The 20,443-nt window shown below is 41.7% G+C and overlaps 1 protein-coding gene across 1 annotated transcript in view; it reads right to left on the reverse strand.

Annotated features, from left to right (window-relative positions):
- The window catches only part of LOC139028443 (copine-8-like), a 60,118-nt gene that overhangs the window by 5,940 nt on the left and 33,735 nt on the right, over nucleotides 1-20,443 (reverse strand). Inside the window, exon 4 of the mRNA XM_070445840.1 lies at nucleotides 8,079-8,182. Within this exon, the coding sequence (XP_070301941.1) occupies nucleotides 8,079-8,182 (104 nt within the window). The remainder of the gene's footprint in view (nucleotides 1-8,078; nucleotides 8,183-20,443) is intronic.

Consider the following 20,443-nt stretch of genomic DNA (forward strand, 5'->3'; position numbering starts at 1 on the left):
CTTGGCCCTACGAGAATGTAAGATATCTTCTAAAAGTAATTTATCACACTTTATGAACCTTCCGTTTATAACATCTTCAAAGATAAAAGTTCAAGTTCTTCTTCCATAATGTTTGTATTTTGAATATAAAATATCAAGAAGGTATTTGAAACTATTCTATCCTCCAACTCTCATCTTTTCCTCTCTTTTCTTTCAACTTATCCTCTGTAATTATTTGTCCTCTCCTTTACAGCTCTGTGATGGACAGGTGAGGGTTCTGCATGGCCAGGAGAGAGGCCGCAGCACTAGAGCACCATGACAGAACTGACAACGGTGTGACAGACAGACAGACAACCTAGCTCACTGCTCCAGCATCTGGAAAACTCTGATTTGGAAATCTAGGACAAAACTAAGAAATGCAATAAACACTTAGGAAAGAGCTTTAAAAAAGCTGCTCAGTTGTTCAAGCTTCACATGCAGACCAGTTCATTTGTAAATGAGGATCGAACATAGGCACAGGCCCTCATTTCTAACAATTCATCACAAATGAAGTGGTGTCTTTTCAGAAGAAGCTGTGCCTTCAGTTCTTTCATTAACAGCCTCTCTTAATTTTGGCATAAATCTGCTTCCATATGTTGTCACTGTTTCAGAGCAGCAGAGGAAAAGAAGAGWTTTAGTGATAAAACTGAAAGCTAGGGGCTAATGTGTATTGTGATGAAAAGTAGAGAGGCTCTCCTGAAGACTGAGAAAGCTATAGCAACCACGTTATCAGAATCTAGCGAAGTGGCAGAGAGCAGAACTCCCCGCTCTCAAACACTAACCCTCCTAAAGTATCTCTAAACTCCAGAACCTTTCTTACTTATATTAGCCTACCTGCCTCCCTCTACAATGAGTCTACCATCTCTGTTTTTCCTCGATCCCTCACTTTCAATCAGAATTCCCCCTCACTCACTCAGTAAAAATCCCATCTCTGGCGATGTAAAATTGAGTGCTGAGCCAGGCATGGGTGGTATCAAATGAAATTACAGCACTGTAGGATAAGCCTTGAAGCGCTGAGCGAAATTAGATTTAGCAGTGCGAGGAGTGATAAACCCGCCCCAAAAATCGGATAGCCTCATTTACATGGCAGGCGACAGAGGACCTCAGGGCAGCTCTTTGTAATCAAGACAAAGGACCGGCATTAAACACATTGTGATATCCAGGAAGGTGGGGCATGAATTAACACAAATTACCAGGTTGATACAAACCGAATCCTAACGAGAAGGAAACATTATTGTAGAATTTCCAAAAACCTTAATTACAGTCAAGGATCAATGCACAGGCTTACCTGGGCTGATAGGGAATCCATAAATAATTGATAGCGGCCAGGGGCCCGTGGTAGGGTTTGCTCCGTGCCTGCTTAATTACATTACAGGTAGCCTAGCGGTTAGGGAGACGAGCCGGAGGGTTACCAGTTCCAATCCCGGGTCTGATGGGAAAAATCTGGGGGGAAGTGAGCTGGCAACCAGAGATGCTATTGCCTGCCGTTGTGCCCCTTGAGCAAGGCACTTAACCCCCCACAACAACGGCTCCATGGGAGCCCAGTGTGGCAGTCCCTCCTCTCCAACCTGTATATGTATATGTGTCTTTCCTCGTGGTTGGGATAAAGCGGAAGTCACATTTCGGTTTGGCCTTTATAAGCCACTGTATCTACTATAACAGCACAAAAACTACAGGATCAAAAACAAACTATAACACCATTCCAAGGACAGTGTTACTCCAACTCTTTCTCAACAAGGTGTAAAAAATCACACCACCATCACTCTGACTTGACCTTCTTAAAAACTCAGAACCCAAGTTCTTTAATCTTGTGTCTTGTTTTCCATCCTTTGCTGCGTGCTGGTCAGACAGTCATGTTAGCCTATTCCATATTATCTAAATGGAAGAAAATCATGTGAACTCCCCTTCACCTTAGACAATTCATTAGATCTAGGAGAAACGAATGACGTGCATTTACTTCTTTGTGCTCACGACTTGACGAGTAGTCAAGTTCTCTTTTTAAAAGAACTCAGCTACTTCTCAGAAGGCAAGCTAATTGACCTGAGGATAGGATCCTCATAATTGAGGAAAAGTATGGCAAATAAAGACCATCATCCAATGCCTACCTTTAAATATCTACAGGATACAACTGAGAATCATGCAGTGTTTTATATCTCTTGTATATCTGCTGAGTCTCTGGAAAGCCTTGATATGCCACGATACACTAGTCATAACAGAGTGGGAAGCCCTTCTGAAACGCCCCCACTCTTCTTCATATAATGATTCCATTAGAAACAAGAGAAAAGGATGTTGTCTTCGCCCCATATAGCATGCTCAGATTGAAAGGTAGAACTAAAAGCAGGTATAGATATTAGATAACTCGTTCCATCTAGTTTCCAAGTGTACAGTACAAATGATTCATTGTTGCAGAAGAACTTTCCTGGAAATGTAAAACGTGTATTGTATTTGAGGTTTAAAAAGACTTCTGAAGTTTGWAATTTCCACTCAAAAAATGTAATCAACCCCTACAAAAATGTCCATGAATTATAATCCACATACTAACTCCCATTTCCTGTTGCTGCAGGATTATTTTCCTACTGTAGCAAACTGGCTCAAATTAAGATCCTACATCTGTTTATATGTAACAACTCCCCTGGGTAATCCATGTAGTCCCCTATCCCTATGCGCCGGCCCCGCCCTGCACCCAGCAGCGCAGAGCACTTCTGCCCGGACCCTCTTTAAGTCCTATCTCTATCTCTATCCCTATCTCCATCCCCATCTTTAAGCCCCATCTCCATCCCATCTTTAAGCCCCATCTCCATCCCCATCTTTAAGCCCCATCTCCATCCCCATCTTTAAGCCCCATCTCCATGCCCCATCTCCATCCCCATCTTTAAGCCCCATCTCCATCCCCATCTTTAAGCCCCCATCTCCATCTCCCCATCTTTAAGCCCAATCTCCATCCCCATCTTTAACCCATCTCCATCCCTCTTTAAGCCCCATCTCCATCCCCATCTTTAAGCCCCATTTCCATCCCCATTCTTTAAGCCCCATCTCCATCCCCATCTTTAAGCCCCATCTCATCCCCATCTTTAAGCCCCATCTCCATCCCCATCTTTAAGCCCCATCTCCATATCCCCATCTTTAAGCCCCATCTCCATCCCCATCTTTAAGCCCTCATCTCCATCCCCATCTTTAAGCCCCATCTCCATCCCACTCTTTAAGCCCCATCTCCATCCCCATCTTTAAGCCCCCATCTCCATCCCCATCTTTAAGCCTCTTCTCCATCCCCATTTTAGCCCCATCTCCATCCCCATCTCTATCCTATCCCTATCCCATTCTTTAAGCCCTCTCTCTATCTCTAGCCCTATCTCCATCCCCATCCCATATTTAAGCCCTATCTCTACTCCTATTCTCATCTTTAAGCCCCATCTCCATCCCCATCTTTAAAGCCCCTGTTCCTCCATTCCCCCATCTTAAGCCCTGTCTCCATCCCCATCTTTAAGCCCTGTCTCCATCCCCATCTTTAAGCCCTGTGTCCATCCCCATCTCTATCCCTATCTTTAAGCCCTATCTCTATTGCTATCTTTAAGCCCTATCTCTATTGCTATCTTTAAGCCCTATCTCTATCCCTATCTTGAAGCCCTGTCTTTATCCCTATCTTGAAGCCCTGTCTTTATCCCTATCCCCATTTTTAAGCCCCATCTCTATCCCTATCCCCATCTTTAAGCACACTCTAAGCCCTATCTCTATCCCTATCTCTAAGCTCTATCTCTAGCCCTATCCCTATCTCTAAGCTCTATCTCTAGCCCTATCTCTAAGCTCTATCTCTAGCCCTATCCCTAAACACTATCTTTATCGCTATCTATATCCCTATTTCTAAGCCCTTACAGTGCCTCCATGGCACTTCCTACCTTCCCTATCTATTGTGATCCAGGATGCTAAAAATAATCTCCAGAGGGAAGGGGGTGGTTAAATTATTCATCCAGCCATAACAGGGGCTCTCCCTTTTATTGGAGCCACCTCTCGGGACCTCAAATCAGGGAGACGACAGCACTCCCCTGGGGCCTTGAAGATCCAGATCTGGACAATCCTGGAAATGCAATAGGCACCCAATTTATTTCCATATACCTCCTATGACCTCACTTACTTATGTCACAAGGATGACAGGTGTGACTCCGACAAACAAAAAGTGGATATCGATCAACGTTTCGTTACACAGGGCTGAGAATAGCTGTCAACAGCCTGTATAGCCTGTATAGCCTGTATAATCTGTATAGCCTGCATAATCTGTATAACCTGTATAGCCTGTAAAACCTGTATAGCCTGTATAATCTGTATAACCTGTATAGCCTGCATAATCTGTATAACCTGTCTAGTCTGTATAACCTGTATAACCTGTCTAGCCTGTATAATCTGTATAACCTGTATAGCCTGTTTAATCTGTATAGCCTGTAAAACCTGTTATATAATCTGTATGCCTGTATAGCCTGTATACCTCATAACCTGTATAGCCTGTATAACATGTATAGCCTGTATAATCTGTATAACCTGTATAGCCTGTTTAATATGTAAGCCTGTATAACCTGTATATCCTGTTTAATCTCTGTATAACCTGTATAGCCGGTTTAATATGTATAGCCTGTATAACCTTTATAGCCTTGTATAATCTGTTATAACCTGTATAGCCTGTTTAATCTGTATAACCTGTATAGCCGGTTTTTAATATGTATAGCCTGTATAACCTGTATAGCCTGTATAATCTGTATAACCTGTATAGCCTGTTTAATATGTATAGCCTGTATAACCTGTATAGCCTGTTTAATCTGTATAACCTGTACACAGTCCAGGGTCAGCCATTATTAATCTTGGAGCATTTTGGGTCAAGTGCCTTGCTCAAGGGCACATTGACAGATTTTTCACCTTGTCGGCTCAGGATTCGAAAGAGCGACCTTTCGGTTACTGGCCCAATGCTCTAACAGCTATCATCATGCTATTCATCATGATGCTATTGATTGAGGAGCACCATAAGGTCACGAACTGCGACGCAATAATTGCGATTCTCCGCCGTGTCACCGAACATGCCGAGTCATTAGTCTCTGAGGTGCCATTTCCGCACGTCGATGACATTCCTCTACTGCATTGCCATAAACATCGTTATAAATGCCGAATTTCCACCTAAGACTTAACCCACACCAGTGTATTGCCATGTTTCAAGTTTTAAGTATGTACGGGATAAACATGGTATACACCGTCCAATGAAATGCTTACTTGCAGGTTCATTCTGGACAATGCAACAACAATAAGAAATAATACAAGATAATAGCTCAGTAGAATAGAATAAACATTTAATCATCAGTATAATACAGGAAGGAACAACGTTTATGTTAATGTTGGCACCAAGTCAGAGCCAGTCCGTCGAGGCCATGGCCCAGTGAGACACCGTCGCCGGTCCATGTAGTTGGAAACAAGTAAAGTCTACCATTTGGGTGACACACCGCCGTAAGCCTTAGGTGGAAACTCAGCATAACATTTTCTCTGGTGGTTAACTACCGTAATGAACCGATTCCCGGTTCACGGGGCAGTGAATGTGCACAGTAGAAGTCATGTGGTGACACATTTTCATAGCTTATGTAAGGCATTAAGAAGGCATTTATGTACTAGCCATTAATGAGCCATCAATCCATCACATATTAGCAGACCACGTTAGTATACATTAGCTGATTAGGGGGGGCACACTTGTTAATGTGAGTAACAAGATTTTAAGCTTTCTGCCCATATAAGGCATGTCTATGTCCTGGAAAGTTGACTGTTACTTACAATGTCATTCTAGTCACATTAGCGCACGTTAGCAACAACCGTCCCGGACACCGATCCCATAGAGGTTAATGTGAAACATCACTCCTGTTCTTAGAGAAGCTACAATAACACTTTCAGTTTGTCACTTTTGAGAATTTCAGCTGACAAAAATTAGATGGCAGTTTAAAGTGGGATGTTTTACATGTAGAAGTTTGTAGATGTATTAAGTGTCGAAGTTTGTAGATGTATTAAACGTTTGTAGATGTATTAAGTGTAGAAGTTTGTAGATGTATTAATTGTAGAAGTTTGTAGATGTATTAAGTGTCAAAGTTTGTAGATGTTTTAAATGTGAAGTTTAGAGATGTTTTAAGTGTGTAGAGTGAGGATCTTTTAAGTGTGAAGGACAACATCAGAGATGATCCAAGACGCAGTCAACAAAGAAAACGTGACAACCAACAGAGTGTGTGTGTCTGTGTGCGCACGATTGTGGGCTGTTACTGAATAATTCACCTCTAATGATTCAGCATGGCTGTCCCAGCGGAGGGGGTTAGCCAAAACCTGAGCATGTGCCTGTAAGAGTGTATTGTATGGTGTGTGTGTGTGTGTGTGTTTGTGTGTGTGTGTACCTGTCTGTGCATGTGCATTTTTTACACAATTCACAGTTTCCCTTGCATATTACTTTCTCACTGTTCCCACCCAGTTAGGTAACAAACCAAATTCTCCCAATCCCCGACCAAAGATTAGCAACACTGCAAACATGAATTTACACAACCCATAGGGAGTCATTTGCTAGAGATTATGACTAACAAATCATGTGGAGAGCCCAAATGGACAGGAAATCCTAAAACTATGCGCATAATATAGAGTTTGCCATGTGTAATAATATATTATTATAACTGTATATGGTGTATATAGCCTAGTGATGTGTGTGTGTGTGTATGAATGTGTGTGTTTGTGTCAATCTATTCCTGCACAGCTGGCTATACCGGTAGGGTTTAAATCAGAACAGGAACACATGGTGTATGGCTTGTTGTGATTCAGATTCATGTTCTGTAATTTATTTTTAGCTGTTTTTCTGGGTTGACAGTTTCCAACTCTATTTAAAAGTTTTATCCCGTTCTGTTATGACTGTCTCCAACTAGTATCTGTCAAGATTTTACAAACATCTCTCCAACGCTATTCCGAAAAACACATATTTTGTCAGCTCCTCATCTTACAACAAAGAGAGTTTTTGCTTAAAATCATGTTTGACTTTCCTCCTCCTTCTGGACAAGATTTGAATGAAATACAACAACAACCGTTGACAAATGCCTTCCGACTACACTGGTATCCACCTACTGTTACATCTTTGCTTCTGCTTGTTTGACTAATGCTTCCTGTCTGCGTGGCAGATCTGGCTGTGGCGGTCGGTTGGTGTTTTGGCGGTGGTATTGATCGTGGTGTGTATGTGTGTAGCCTAATCAATGTGACAGATCTGAGGGGGTGGTTCGGCCCGAGCTACCACCACCTGCCACATGCTGGGGCCTCTGCTCTTCCTCTCCTCTGGCCCCCTGCTGGGGCTTCTGCTCTTGCTCTCCTCTTCTCCTCTGGCCCCCTGCAGAGGGCATCGATCCCCCCTTCTCTGGGGGAGGAGGGAAGTTGGAACAGTAACATCCCCCCAACAGCCTGCAACTCCCTCCACCCCTGGTTTCGACTGTGAGCTGCCTTCGCAGCGGAAAGGAAGCTGGCTGTGGATTTGAGGCAAAGGGGAGTTCTAATGTTGTTGTTGGGCTTGAAAGTGTTTTTTGACTTTATCGGTCAAAGTAGTTTTTTTTAAGGTCAAAAACGTAATTATCCTGCAAAATGTTGTTAATCTAAATGTTTGTGATGCTTATGATAATATAAAATGATGTTTATGATCATATAAAATGATGTTTACGATCATGTAAAATGATGTTTATGACCATGTAAAATCATGTTTGCGATAAATGATGTAAATGTAATGTTTACAGTGGTAAATATAGGTGAGAGGAACATCCACGTCTTCCTTAGCATTGTAATCATATACCCCAGCACCTACAGATGGAAAATCCGGACTATCCAAATAAAGTGTGTTTTGCTACGGTGCCCAACTGAACATGACCCTGGTTTGATTGAATTGGGCCCTTAGTATTAATAAGTCAAGTGATTATTAAGTGAACCTTGCTAATGAAAACTGTTGAATCATTCTCTGGTGGACAGGAGGACAAAAGAGAAGATGGGAGGATAGTACAACAGACGGGAAGAGAGAGGTCTCCACTTACACATCAAAGCGAAGATTCTGCTTCTCCTCGAAGAAGAAATCCAGGACAAACTTCCGAACAAAGTCCGGGTTCAGGGTGTTATCGATCACTTCTGTTCGGCCAAACTGCTCCGGAACGGGCAGAGGAGGGAGGAGAATAAGGAGGGAGAAGGAGGGAGGCAAAGAAAGGGGGAGGAGGAGGAAGGAGAAGAAGAAGGAGTGAGAAGGAGAGAGAAAGATAAATGAGTCAATATTACAGGAGATGATATCATCATCGTCACTTGATGGCTTGAAAACTGTTTTGATCTTCAAAATGACTACATAATAGTGCCTGAGGCTGGTCTAGTGGGTAAAGCCACCGCCTGCAGCACATATGCAACACCCTCAGCGGTGTTATTAATAGGGAGTGAATTCCACTCCCGTTTTAAATGAGTGAATAGTTCTAAGCAACCTTTACTCTGTTTTCTTGCGACTGCCGACCTGCTCAAACCATAGCGATCAATCATTGCTTTGTCCCAATGTCCCATCATGCTCTCTGTCAGCGGTGATGAGCTATTGATCCGTGTTCTGCCACAACACCTGTCAAACATCCCCGACCAACCTGTCCCCCCAACACCCACAGTCTCAAATGTTCACTGTCAATAACAGTCCATAGAATGCACTTATAGAGAGATCTGATGGACTGAAGAGTACCAGATTCTATTAAACATGAATCTTTTGTGTGTGGTTTCAGTCTTGCTTTGTGTGAGCCCATGGTTTCTCCTATAAGCTGTGGTGGCAGTGTGATGGAGGAGGGAGGTATTAGGGAAGGTACTTTGGAGCTGTTTGAGGTTTGTGGTCGCAATTGCCAATAAATGTCATATCCTCTTGTGATCGAGAACAGTCTGACAGCATTGTACATTGTCAGTGTTTACATAGGACAAGGGTCTTGAACTTGCAGATCTAGAGTCACATATGGCCCTTTAACCCAAAATTCCCACATTTTCCAGAAATGGCGGTTGAAAGATTATTGGAATTTTGCAACCTTAACACTGATGCAGCAGTTGTACAGTAGAATGTACAGTGGAGAAACATAAGTGCTACACAACAGCCTGTGGCTGTATCTGGTATAATATGCGATTTATAACAATGTATACATTTAGCCAGTGGTGACCCGTCACCATCATGCAGAGCCACACCTGTTTTGAGCCCCACCTGTTTAGCTAAAAAAAGAAAGAAGATATAATTGGCTTGTTTTGCATGTTATTTTGGCATTCATTCGTGTTACATTTCAGTTTGCAAGCAACGTAAACAAATATATCCTTGAGTTTAATAAAGCCGCATACAAACATGGTCACTTTCTTGAGTAAGGCAGTTCCAAAATGCAGGTGTTTCAGCTTAGCTCAGTGCTTTCTGTGATGGAGGGGCAGCCAGCGAAAATACAGAGCTTAGGCATTGGTAATCTTCTCTAGTTGCTCTGTGATTGGCTCAGTGTTCTGTCACTCATGGGGACATTACATCACCTCAGAATCTACAAGGAGAGCTAGGCAGTTCAAGCCCCCTTGGGTGCTGCCATAGACTGACATTAGAAGTGCCCGTCCAAGAAGGCATTGGCCACAGATAAAATGACGTCAAATCACGTTATATCTACCATAGCTTTGATTGGACTGATCATGTCAACATCATACTTTCAAAATCTTAGCTAGAAAGCTAGCTAGCTAGACAAGCAGTCATCATGAATAATGTCAACATTCTACTGGCAAATCATTTTCAATCCTTGTCAAATTAAGAGAAATTATAGATAAAACGTATCGGTGCTCATCGGCCATTGGACATTACATAAAAACTCAGAAATCGCAAATTCACTATTTTGCTTCCCCTGCCTGTTATTCGGTGGATGGGGTGTGTGGTTCAAGTCTGGGTTTAAGGATTTAAAACATCTGTCTGAAAAGGTCTCTTTGCCAAGCTTAAAAAGATAAACATTCACATGCAACACAATGGTTGAATACATGGCCATGCTGTCAATCCAGCATGACTTCTGCCGTGTTCAAAACAACTGGTAACTCGGAACTGGGAAATCTCGGACTTCCGACTTTAGTGCGTTCAAGACAACTGGAAATTCAGAGAAAAACGAGCTCCGACTGGGAAAATCCGCTTTGAACGCTCATCCAACTCGGAATTCCARGTCGGGAATTCGGGCCTCTTTCTAGACCTTCGACATTCCGACCTGAAGATCACTGACATCATGATTTAACCTCGTTTTTTTCAGAGTTCCCAGTTGTCTTGAAAGCACCATAAATCCAGAGAATGCCAGWCTTTGATGAAAGTTTGATGACAAAGTTTGCCCATAAGGACTGCCGTGCCACCTTCCTGTTCAAGTGAGCACAGCATAACAACAGTGAATCCAAAAATATGTCTTGTACGCTGCTGCATAAATAATATGCCAGGATATGTATACTATCGCTAAGAAAGTAATACTAAGTGTCTGTTGTGTTGTAAGCTGTTAGTAGCCCATGTGTCTCACCCTAAGAATTTGGTCCCTCTCCCCCTCAGAACTTATCGAATACATATTTTATAAATATCGAATACATATTTTATAGCTCGCTCATTAATGTCTTAATCGAAATTACGGCTTGTCTCTTATCCTCTCATCGTTCCCTTAGTTTGTAGCCTACATCTCAAATGTTATATTACTTATATAGATCTATCTCATTAGTATCTTATTTATAATTTTAGGCAATGTTGGAAGGATGCAATTCATTGTTTTTCTTACTTTGTGTATTATAATTAGCGCATATGCATTTCTCCACTATGAGGGGATACTACAGTATATAATGTTTTTGGGTCTGTAACCATGTTTGCCAGTGACAGTCTCTTCCCATTCAAATGTTGTTGTTTTTTCAACAAAAAGTTCAGTAATAAAACCATGTAATTCCAGTTGATGTTGTAAGGGATGTTTTGTTTGCGCAATACGCTGTCTGAGCTTCGTTATATTGTCTATAAAAGTGGATCCTCATGATTGTATTTTCCTTCCTTTTTAGACCACATAGGCCTAATAAAATACTTAAAAATGGTAGGCTAACAGTGTCTCGCTCTCTCTCCATGTGATGACTTAAAGAAGAGTAAAGTTAACTCAACATATTGCTGAATTTATCTGAACTAACATTTATCTGAATTTCTGTCGTGTCCATTTTGAAAGTGCTGAATGAAGGCCTACCTTGTCACTGCTCGATTGCTTGCACTTGCTTATACTTACATGCTGACCACACAGCTCGCGAGCGTTGCTAAATAAATGTACACATACGTTATTCAATCATTGCGTCCAAACTGCTCGCAAGCTTCTGCATAGCCAGGCGCTAAAATAGAACTTGGTTCTATTTGTGGCGCTTGATGCATTGTACGTCCCGCCTCTTCCATCTCCTGATTGGTTTTTAGGAGCATATACCCACGTGGGTGATTGAAAGATGAACTGAGGTCACACTCCAGTCCAGTTGGTGGTGGTAATGCACCTTAAGATTGGATTTTATATGGCGGTTGGCAACCAAAGATGAAGAAKAAGCCTGAAGGAGGAGATATTACTAGAAACTAACTCGGTTTACCATTTTATCTGTGGATTAATTGTCAGAGTAGGAGATCTTGTGCATTTCAGGTAAAAGAACAACCCAATATTTACATCCCAGGACAAATTAACTAGCAAATTAAATTGCCATGAATGTTTCATGCTTTTCGACCTGTTCCCAAATGAATGTAGTTGATTCAGAGTTCGTTTTGATATCTGGGCAGAACGACCAATTTTTACCTTGTCAGCTCGGGGATTCGATCTTGCAACCTTCCAGTAACTAGTTCAATGCTCTAACCACTAGGCTACCTGCCGCCCCGTCCTGATCGTGTCTGGTGTGGATGGACAAAATCAACATGCACGCGATGGCACACAAGGACATGTGTGCATGATATAAGAACAAACATTATGAATTTACTGAACATGAAAGTAATAATGTTTGTGTATGGTTCAAAGGTCAAAACTCATGTCGGCATTCGTTATTAGTGAAAGAGAATACAATTCATATCGAGTTGAAACCATATTTATTTAAGCATGTCCGCCATGCCAGCTATGTTCTTTAAAAAGGCAGTAAATGAGGCTGAATGAACTGTTTTGCTGCCAGAGTAGGCTCCGCTGATAGCCAGGTGTAGTGGTGGTAAGGATTCACACATGGTGCTGAAAAGAAAGCTCTGCTGTTGGGACAGCTTTATGTAGGCCCTAACAGTTTGTGGGTACCTTTTGCCACCGTTATAGTGCAATTAATGTATTGTTTAGTGTTGTGTTGTGTTGTGTAGTAGCTTTGCTGGCATGCATTTTCTTAAAGTGTTCTTTGTACCACCAAGATTTACAAGCTAAAATCACCATTGCATTTAGCCAGCCTCATTTTCCCTTCTCTCTCCAAATAATGACTCCCAAGTCTCCCAAAAGATGTTTGGGACCGCTGGCTATCCCGTTCTGAAACAACACAGCTGCTTTAAGAAGTGCAGCAGCAGGTATCTGGCATTGATGGAAACTTGGAAAATTAAATCCTTGGAGCGCTCAAACTATGATGACAGGTGTCAAAATACAATGTACTCAAAAGTGTCATCCATAAAAGACAGATCTACAGATTCATTCATTTCATATCTTGGAGGAATGAAAGAACAGCAAAGTCCATAGATGTATTAGACGACTCTTCCTGTCGCCCTGTTCTGTGTTTCATTGTGTCGAGCGTAGTGGATGACTTGACAGGTGCTGCGGGATGGGTTGGCGGGATGAGCGTCGGGAGGTGTCGAGGGGGTTGGGGACGGAGGGTGGTGGTGGTGGTGAAGAGGAGGCAGATGTGTCAGAGAGGGGGCTCTTGACTTGCAGTTGCATCACTCTCGTTTGATCCCTCGCTGCTTATTAAGGCAGCCGATACTCATAAGGCCCTGCAGTGTGTGTGTGTGTGTTATAAATTAACAACTGCCTGGGTCCTTTGGTTCGAGCTTAGAGAAGGGTTTCTATGTCTACATGCAGACAGATAGCAGAGATAACATGGAGTCAGATCAGCCTAAGGCAGGCCTGGGAAACTCCAGTCCTCGGGGGCCTGATTGGTGTCACACTTTTGCCCCAGCTAACACACCTGACTCCAAAAATCAACTAATCATGATCGTCAGTTAAATATGCAATTCTTTTAAATTAGGAGTGTTTACTCGGGATGGGGGGAAAGTGTGACAGGACTGTAATTGCCCAGGCCTGGCCTAAGGACTAGTAGTGTTCTTTAACGCAGGGGTTCCCAAACTCCCGCCCTGCGCGCCACGTCTATTTCTATGGATACAAGCACTATTCATGACACACACTGTTCATACCCCTCTGGTTGGCGGAGACAACATTTTGCAGGTTTAAAGCTTATTTGCTGTAATTCTACACATTTTGTCATGGGGTGCAGAGAAAATGTTGCTGTTTTAATGCTCATTTAATTGCAATTATATACATTTTCCCATGTCTGTGTATTCATGTGATATTTGAGTAACTCAAACTTCCTGTGTGTCAAACTCAAAGGTAGGCTAAAAACCTAGCTAAAAATCATTAGCTGACATGGGCTAGTTGATCTGGAAATTTCATACAAGTTATAAATTACTTTTTAAGGTCAGCAATGACTGACATGACAAAAGGAAAACTGATGATGTACTACTCAATTTCAAAATTGCACCTTCTGTATTCTACTATGACAACTTTCAAGAGTAAGTTGAAAGCCAGACTAAGTTCTTTTTAAATAATTAAAAAATAAAAAGTTATAAAATAGAGAAAGAGAGGGAGAAAGAGAAGCTCATCCAGACAGCGAATCCCTCAAGGATCCAAAATGTATTCCAAAATAAGACATGTGGCCGCCGAATGTCACGCCGCCCGCCGTGAGTCGGGAATCGAGAGCCATCATTGTTATTCTGTAAGAACTTGGTAGAAAGTAGGTTTGCATCGTTAGCGTCACTGTGACTTCCCACAGAGTGTGGCTCTGCATGCAGTCAGGTGCTTTGGAGTCAGCCTAATGAATCCTCTTTAGCTTTAGCACAAAGAGAGACGAGAGAGAGAAGGAGGAAAGGCTGCCTGCTGCACGCACTCACACACACTTCAATGAGGAATAAGTAGCTTTGTCATTCTAGTCCAAAAACTTGTTCCTGTGGTTTTTTTGGATTGTTTTGGACTGTTTCATTATTTGAGAACTGAATCCGTTATAAAATGTATGCACGCATGACTATGTTGCTTTGGACAAAATCGTCTGCTAAAAGGCATATTATTATTATATCATTAAAGAAAACTTAATTTTGTCTCGGTTTCTCACTTGCTTTGGATTCTAGTCAACTTGGCTCTGCAGAGCTGCTGGCGAAACTAATACTAATCATCTTGTTTCACATTGTTAGACATAAACAAAAAATCTCTGCTACTAACCTAAATGCATCAAAACAAGCTCTGAGCCAAGTTCCACAATTCTACACTTCCTCCCAATACCTATCTATACTACCGTACCAGGGTTGTGTTCATTTGGCATTAAACAGAAGAAAACAGACTCAAACAAGGAAGGACTAACCTAGACTTGTCCAATAAGAAATGCTCATTTTAGTTGAACAGTGCTGAGCAATTAGTCCTTTTTTTTTTTTTTTTTTACATTAAACATTAAATTACATTAAATGCACTATGTATTATGTGGGTTGAATGCTGTAACAACACAGATTAAAACAATTAATAAAAGTCCCATGATGCTAGCGACTGGGGATTAACATTGGTACCCGCGATCCCAGGACTGTCCCGGGATCACTCTTCACATTTCCCGAAAAAATGTAATGACAAGGCCTGGGAAATTACAACATTTTGCCCCAATGTGGCACTAATGCAAAACAAACAACATGCGTAGCAACCGATTGATGAAAAATATAATAGCACATTATCGGATGTCGCATGGAAGCCTTTAGCCTAGCATATTTTCTTCACACAAAGTCACCATAAATTCAAAGCACACGCATAATTGATCCTGCCAGACTGCACATGAGACCCGAATGCAGTTTAGAGTTCTCATCAGAACTGAAAATTTGATCCCGTTCCGACCCAAACCCGGTGACCTGAAGACTGAGCCCAGACCTGGTCTGACATCACAGAAATTAAATGAGCCCGAACCGGGAAAAAAGCCAGATTTCAAGAAAACAGTTAGCTATATTGATTTAAACTAGTGAGGAGAACAACAAGGTGGAGGCGAGCAGCAGTGAGGTAAGGAAACGAGGAAACAGCCATTGGTCCTAGAAAAAGCACAGCGTAAAACTCACCTTAGTTATGAGCAACTGAATGATGAAAATATTGAAATAAAGTAGGCTAAGGCAATTGAAAGCATCAAATTCTTGCTTATACTGATAATCCCAAAGTCATGTCTGCTTCTCAGTGCTAGAGGTGTCACTACAGACCCTGGTTTGATTCCAGGCTGTATCACAACCGGCCGTGATTGAGAGTCCCATAGGGCGGCGCACAATTGGCCCAGCGTCGTCCGAGTTTGGCMGGGGTAGGCCGTCATTGTAAATAAGAATTTGTTCTTAACTGACTTGCCTAGTTAAATAAATAGCACCTTTTTGATTGGGAGAGTGCCATCACGCTGCTTTGAGACAAGCCTGGGGGATTTGTCTAGATAAATCAATCAATGTCAGGTTTTTGTGTTTACTGACTCTCCTTTGGATATTTGGTAACAATTAGGCTGGGGGAAATGTTAGCTAAGATGAGGTGAGTGCTAATGATCACCTTTATTCATATATTAGCTGATCAGAACATTTGCTAGCATGTTATACAATGCCTGTCCTACTCCTGACCAAAATCCCGTGGATTGTCTAATAATCAATCAATGTGATTTTGTTTCACTGAATCTGTCTGTATATTTAGTTAATTGACCTCTGGCTGGACAAGAGGAAGTTGTAGCTAATTTATTCTTGCTCATCTATCACTGATCAGTAATATAAATCAAGTGGATTATTTATATATTGATTCACAAAGTAGCCTTATATAGACCCGAGACTATTTTCCTATCGACCCAATCTCTCCGAAACCAAAAATTCGAACTCCTCACATGAAAATTCCCGAACTTTATTCTGTAACCCATAGGTTGCATTATCAAAGGATGTCTCGCCTATGCTTGTCAAAATACCGCTATAACATGTCCCCCACTTCGATTGAGCGCTTCGGTAGAGAATGTGTGATAAATAAACAGCATGAGAGTAGATGTTTGTTTTTTTAAACAGTTGGTCCCTGTTAAGATGACTTGATATTTAATAACATTTCTCTCTCCATGTCTCCGTTATTCATTAGCTGATCTGTTATCTGTATAATCATCCATTCGATTTAGCCAAATGGGAGATATTCTGTCATTCTTTGGAGTTTATGTTTACCTACTTTGGTAATTTGACTTGTTTGACTGCCATTACACAGTTTGTATGATTCGCAACGCTATAGCCTACTCGGGGTGCGCTCTGCGCGTCCTGTGTGTCGAGATAACCTAGGCTTACTGCTGAAATTAGCTGAATTTATTGAGTTACATGATAATGCTCAGAATTTATGAACGGCCAGTTTCGCAATTCACAACAACGTAATTTGTGATCAAAGTTACTCTATCATTTCTAAATATAAAATTCACTTGCTGTGAAATCTTTACATAGTGGCGCAGCTACAATCTTATTTTGGGAGATCCCTGGCATAGTGGCAATATTTTTGCGGTATTTCTCGGGACTGTCGGGATAAATATGAATTATTCGCAGTATTGAAACTGTTTTGTGGAAAATATTAATCCCTAGTAGTGACTGTTTACTTTTCTTTAATTAAATATTTCAGTTGTGTATATTACATTTGTTTTATTTGATGGCTTTATTATTTATCTCCAGAGAAACTGCGCAGCAATGTGCGCATTGAGCTCACAGAAAAAAAACTGAACGGAATGGAATTAAAATAATTTAACCGACATCCAGTCACAATTAGGCGTTTAAAAAAAGAAAAATAACAGCCATTTTGGTTAATCCTCAGTACTAGTGTTGCAAAACTTTTTTTTAAAGTTGCCTGCTGAGGACGACCCAGGGTGGTGAGCCCCATATTTCTTACTGGTGAGAGAGCCTGCCAAACAGCATCCGTAGCGGTGGCCAAAGAATGCATCATTTACACAGTGATTAAACTGCACCGCAGCAYGGCCTGAGGGAGGTCGGGCAGCAGACTGGGAAATGGAAGCATATGGGCAAGTCCAGGCTCGGCTCCAACCTGGCAACGGAAGCAGAAACGAGCTGCTCTTCTCTTCATCCAGATTTATTATAAAAGAGTGCCGGAAAATAGACTGAGAGCAAAACTGAGGAGCTCATCGTGGCAGAGCGCGACTTTCATGGGAAATGAAAGGGGGAAAAGTCATTGAGAAGTTCACAGAGATGTAACTTTTTTTGCTGGCCGTTGATTATATAAAGTGAAGAGAAAATATGGTTCTGAGGAGTAAATACCAAACTTTTATCGTTCAGACAGTGATGGCTGGTGACTTAAAAAGCTGAGGAGGATAATGGATTAAATACATTTTTGGAGAAAAAAAAGCTAATGGGCTGACCATTTTTCATGTTCTAAGTTACAAAACATTCTGAACACCAGCACAAGTCGTTTAATTAGCCTATGGCAAAACATTGTAAGTACTTGAATCCATGCACAACATACAAAATAGCCTACAATGTTGAGAGTCTGAAACTAAGCGCAGACCAGTCTATGCTGCATTTATTGAAAAAAAGGGAAGAAACTGAAAAGTTCACAGGGTAACTTTATTAAGATGGCACCAGATTTACCAAAGTGTAAAGGAAAAAAAGTTCTGAAAAGTAAATACCAAACGTTTATCACCTTTATCTTTCAAAAGACTTGAAGGGAGCATTAAATGATAGTCAGGAAAGATTGGTATGAAACGTCCTGGCTTAGTTTGTAAGCAAGGGAGTTTAATCGCAAAAAGATTGATATATTCTCCATTTGATACATCGCACAGCAATCTAGCATTTTCTTAAACTATCACTGTAAAAGGTATCCTGTTCCTGAAGGAACAGCACATCCATTCAGCTGACTGGTGTCATTTACATTTTTTTATTTTACCTTTATTTAACTAGGCAAGTCAGTTAAGAACAAATTCTTATTTTCAATGACACCCTAGGAACAGTGGGTTAACTGCCTTGTTCAGGGGCAAAACGACAGATTTTTACCTAGTCAGCTCGGGGATTCGATCTTGCAACCTTTCGGTCCAACGCTCTAACCACTGGGCTACCTGCCAGCCCATTGGCTCCACACTAAAGCAACTATAGGCCAATGTTCCCCCAGTTTTTGGTGAAAAAAACATTTATGGCTATTTAGCATACGTCTTTATCCAAAGTGACTTACTCGTATTACAGACAGTGTGTGTGTGTGTCTGTGGATGTAGGTATTTCTCTCCCCAAGAAACTGATTAAGGCTTGCTGGGCAGTGTCTTCCTGTGTGGTTTCCTGTGGAAGGTAACCGCTGAGCACCTTTGATATCGCAACACAGAACTTAAACCAAGTTTCAAGTTGTATTGTCACGTGCACAAGTACAGTGAAATTCCTTTCCCAACAATGCAGTAATCAATATCAATAGTACTAAACAATTAAGTCAAATAGAACCAAAACACACAATAAACAATAACAAGAAGAACAGGAGAAAGTAAGTAAGCTATATACAGGGTCAGTGCCAATACTATTTCCAATATGCAGGGATACTGGAGTGGTAGGGTTAGCTATGTATAAGGGTAAGGTGACTAGGCAACAGTGGTGGAAAAAGTACCCAATTGTCATACCTGAGTAAAAGTAAAGATACCTTAATAGAAAATGACTCAAGTAAAAGTGAGTCACCCAGTAAAATACTACTTTAGTAAAAGTCTAAAAGTATTGGTCTTAAATATACTAAAGTAAATATATATGCTACAATATACTTAAGTATCAAAAGTAAAAGTATAAATTATTTCAATTTACTTATATTAAGCTAACCAGACAGCACACTTTTCTTGTTTTGTTTAATTTACGGATAGCCAGGGGCACACTCAAACACTCATACATAATTTAGAAACGAAGCATGTGTGTTTAGTGAGTCCGCCAGATCAGAGGCAGTAGAGGTGACCAGGGAGGTTCTCTTGATAAGTATGTGAATTGGACCATTTTCCGGTCAGCCTCTCAAAATGTAACAAGTACTTTGGATGTCAGGGAAAATGTATGGAGTAAAAAGGACATCGTTATCTTTAGGAATGTAGAGAAGTTAAAGTTTAAAGTTTTTTTTAAAGTACAGTTAGCCCAAAAAACTACTTAAGTAGTACTTTAAAGTATTTTTACTTAAGTAGTTTACACTACTGCTAGGCATCAGGATATATGATAAACAAAGTAGCAGCAGCGTATATGATGATTGTACTGTGTGTGAGTCAGTATGTGTGTGCGTGTTGTGTGTGTGAGCAATTGAAGTGTGTGTGTGAGTGCCGGAGTGTCAGTGTGAGTGTGTGTGTGTGTGTGTGAGTGTGTAAAGTCTTGAGTGTGCATAGTCTGTGTATAAAATAAAAGGATCATTGCAGATAGTCCCTGTAGCCATTTTGTTAGCTATTTAGCAGCCTTATGGCTTGGGGATGGAAGCTGTTCAGGACCCTGTTGGTGTCAGACTTGTTGCTCCGGTACGGTTTGCCGAGCGGAAGCAGAGAGAATAGTCTATGGCTTGGGTGGCTGGAGTCTGACAATTTTCCAGGCCTTCCTTTCACACCGCCTGATATAGAGGTCCTGGATGGCAGGGAGCTCTGCCCCCAGTGATGTACTGGTCTGTCCACGGGTGCAGTTGCCATACCAAGCAGTGATGCAGCCAGTCAAGATGCTCTCAATTGTGCAACTGTAGATCTTTTGAGGATTTGAGGGCCCATGCCAAATCTTTTCAACCTCCTAAGGGGGGAGAGGCGCTGTCGTACCTTCATCAAGACTGTGTCCGTGTGTGTGAACCATTTTCAGTCCCTAGTGATTTGGACACAGACAAACTTGAAACGCTGAACTTGCTACGCTACAGCCCCATCAATGTGGATGGGGGCGTGCCTCCCCCCGTTTCCTGTAGTCCACGATCAGCTCCTTGGTCTTACTGACATTGAAGAAGATCAGGCCTGACACCGTCGTGTCGTTAGCAAACTTTATTATGGTGTTGGAGTCGTGTGTGGCCACGCAGTCGTGGGTGAACAGGGAGAACAGGAAGGGACTAAGCACACACTCCAGTGGTGCCCCCCGTGTTGAGGGTCAGATTGGCAGAGGTGATGCTGCCTACCCACACCACCTGGGGTCAGCCATTCAGGAAGTCCAGGATGCAGATGCAGGGTCCCAAACTTGGTGACGGGCTTGGTG

Source organism: Salvelinus sp. IW2-2015, linkage group LG11 (assembly GCF_002910315.2).
Source record: "Salvelinus sp. IW2-2015 linkage group LG11, ASM291031v2, whole genome shotgun sequence".
Lineage (NCBI taxonomy): Eukaryota > Metazoa > Chordata > Actinopteri > Salmoniformes > Salmonidae > Salvelinus > Salvelinus sp. IW2-2015.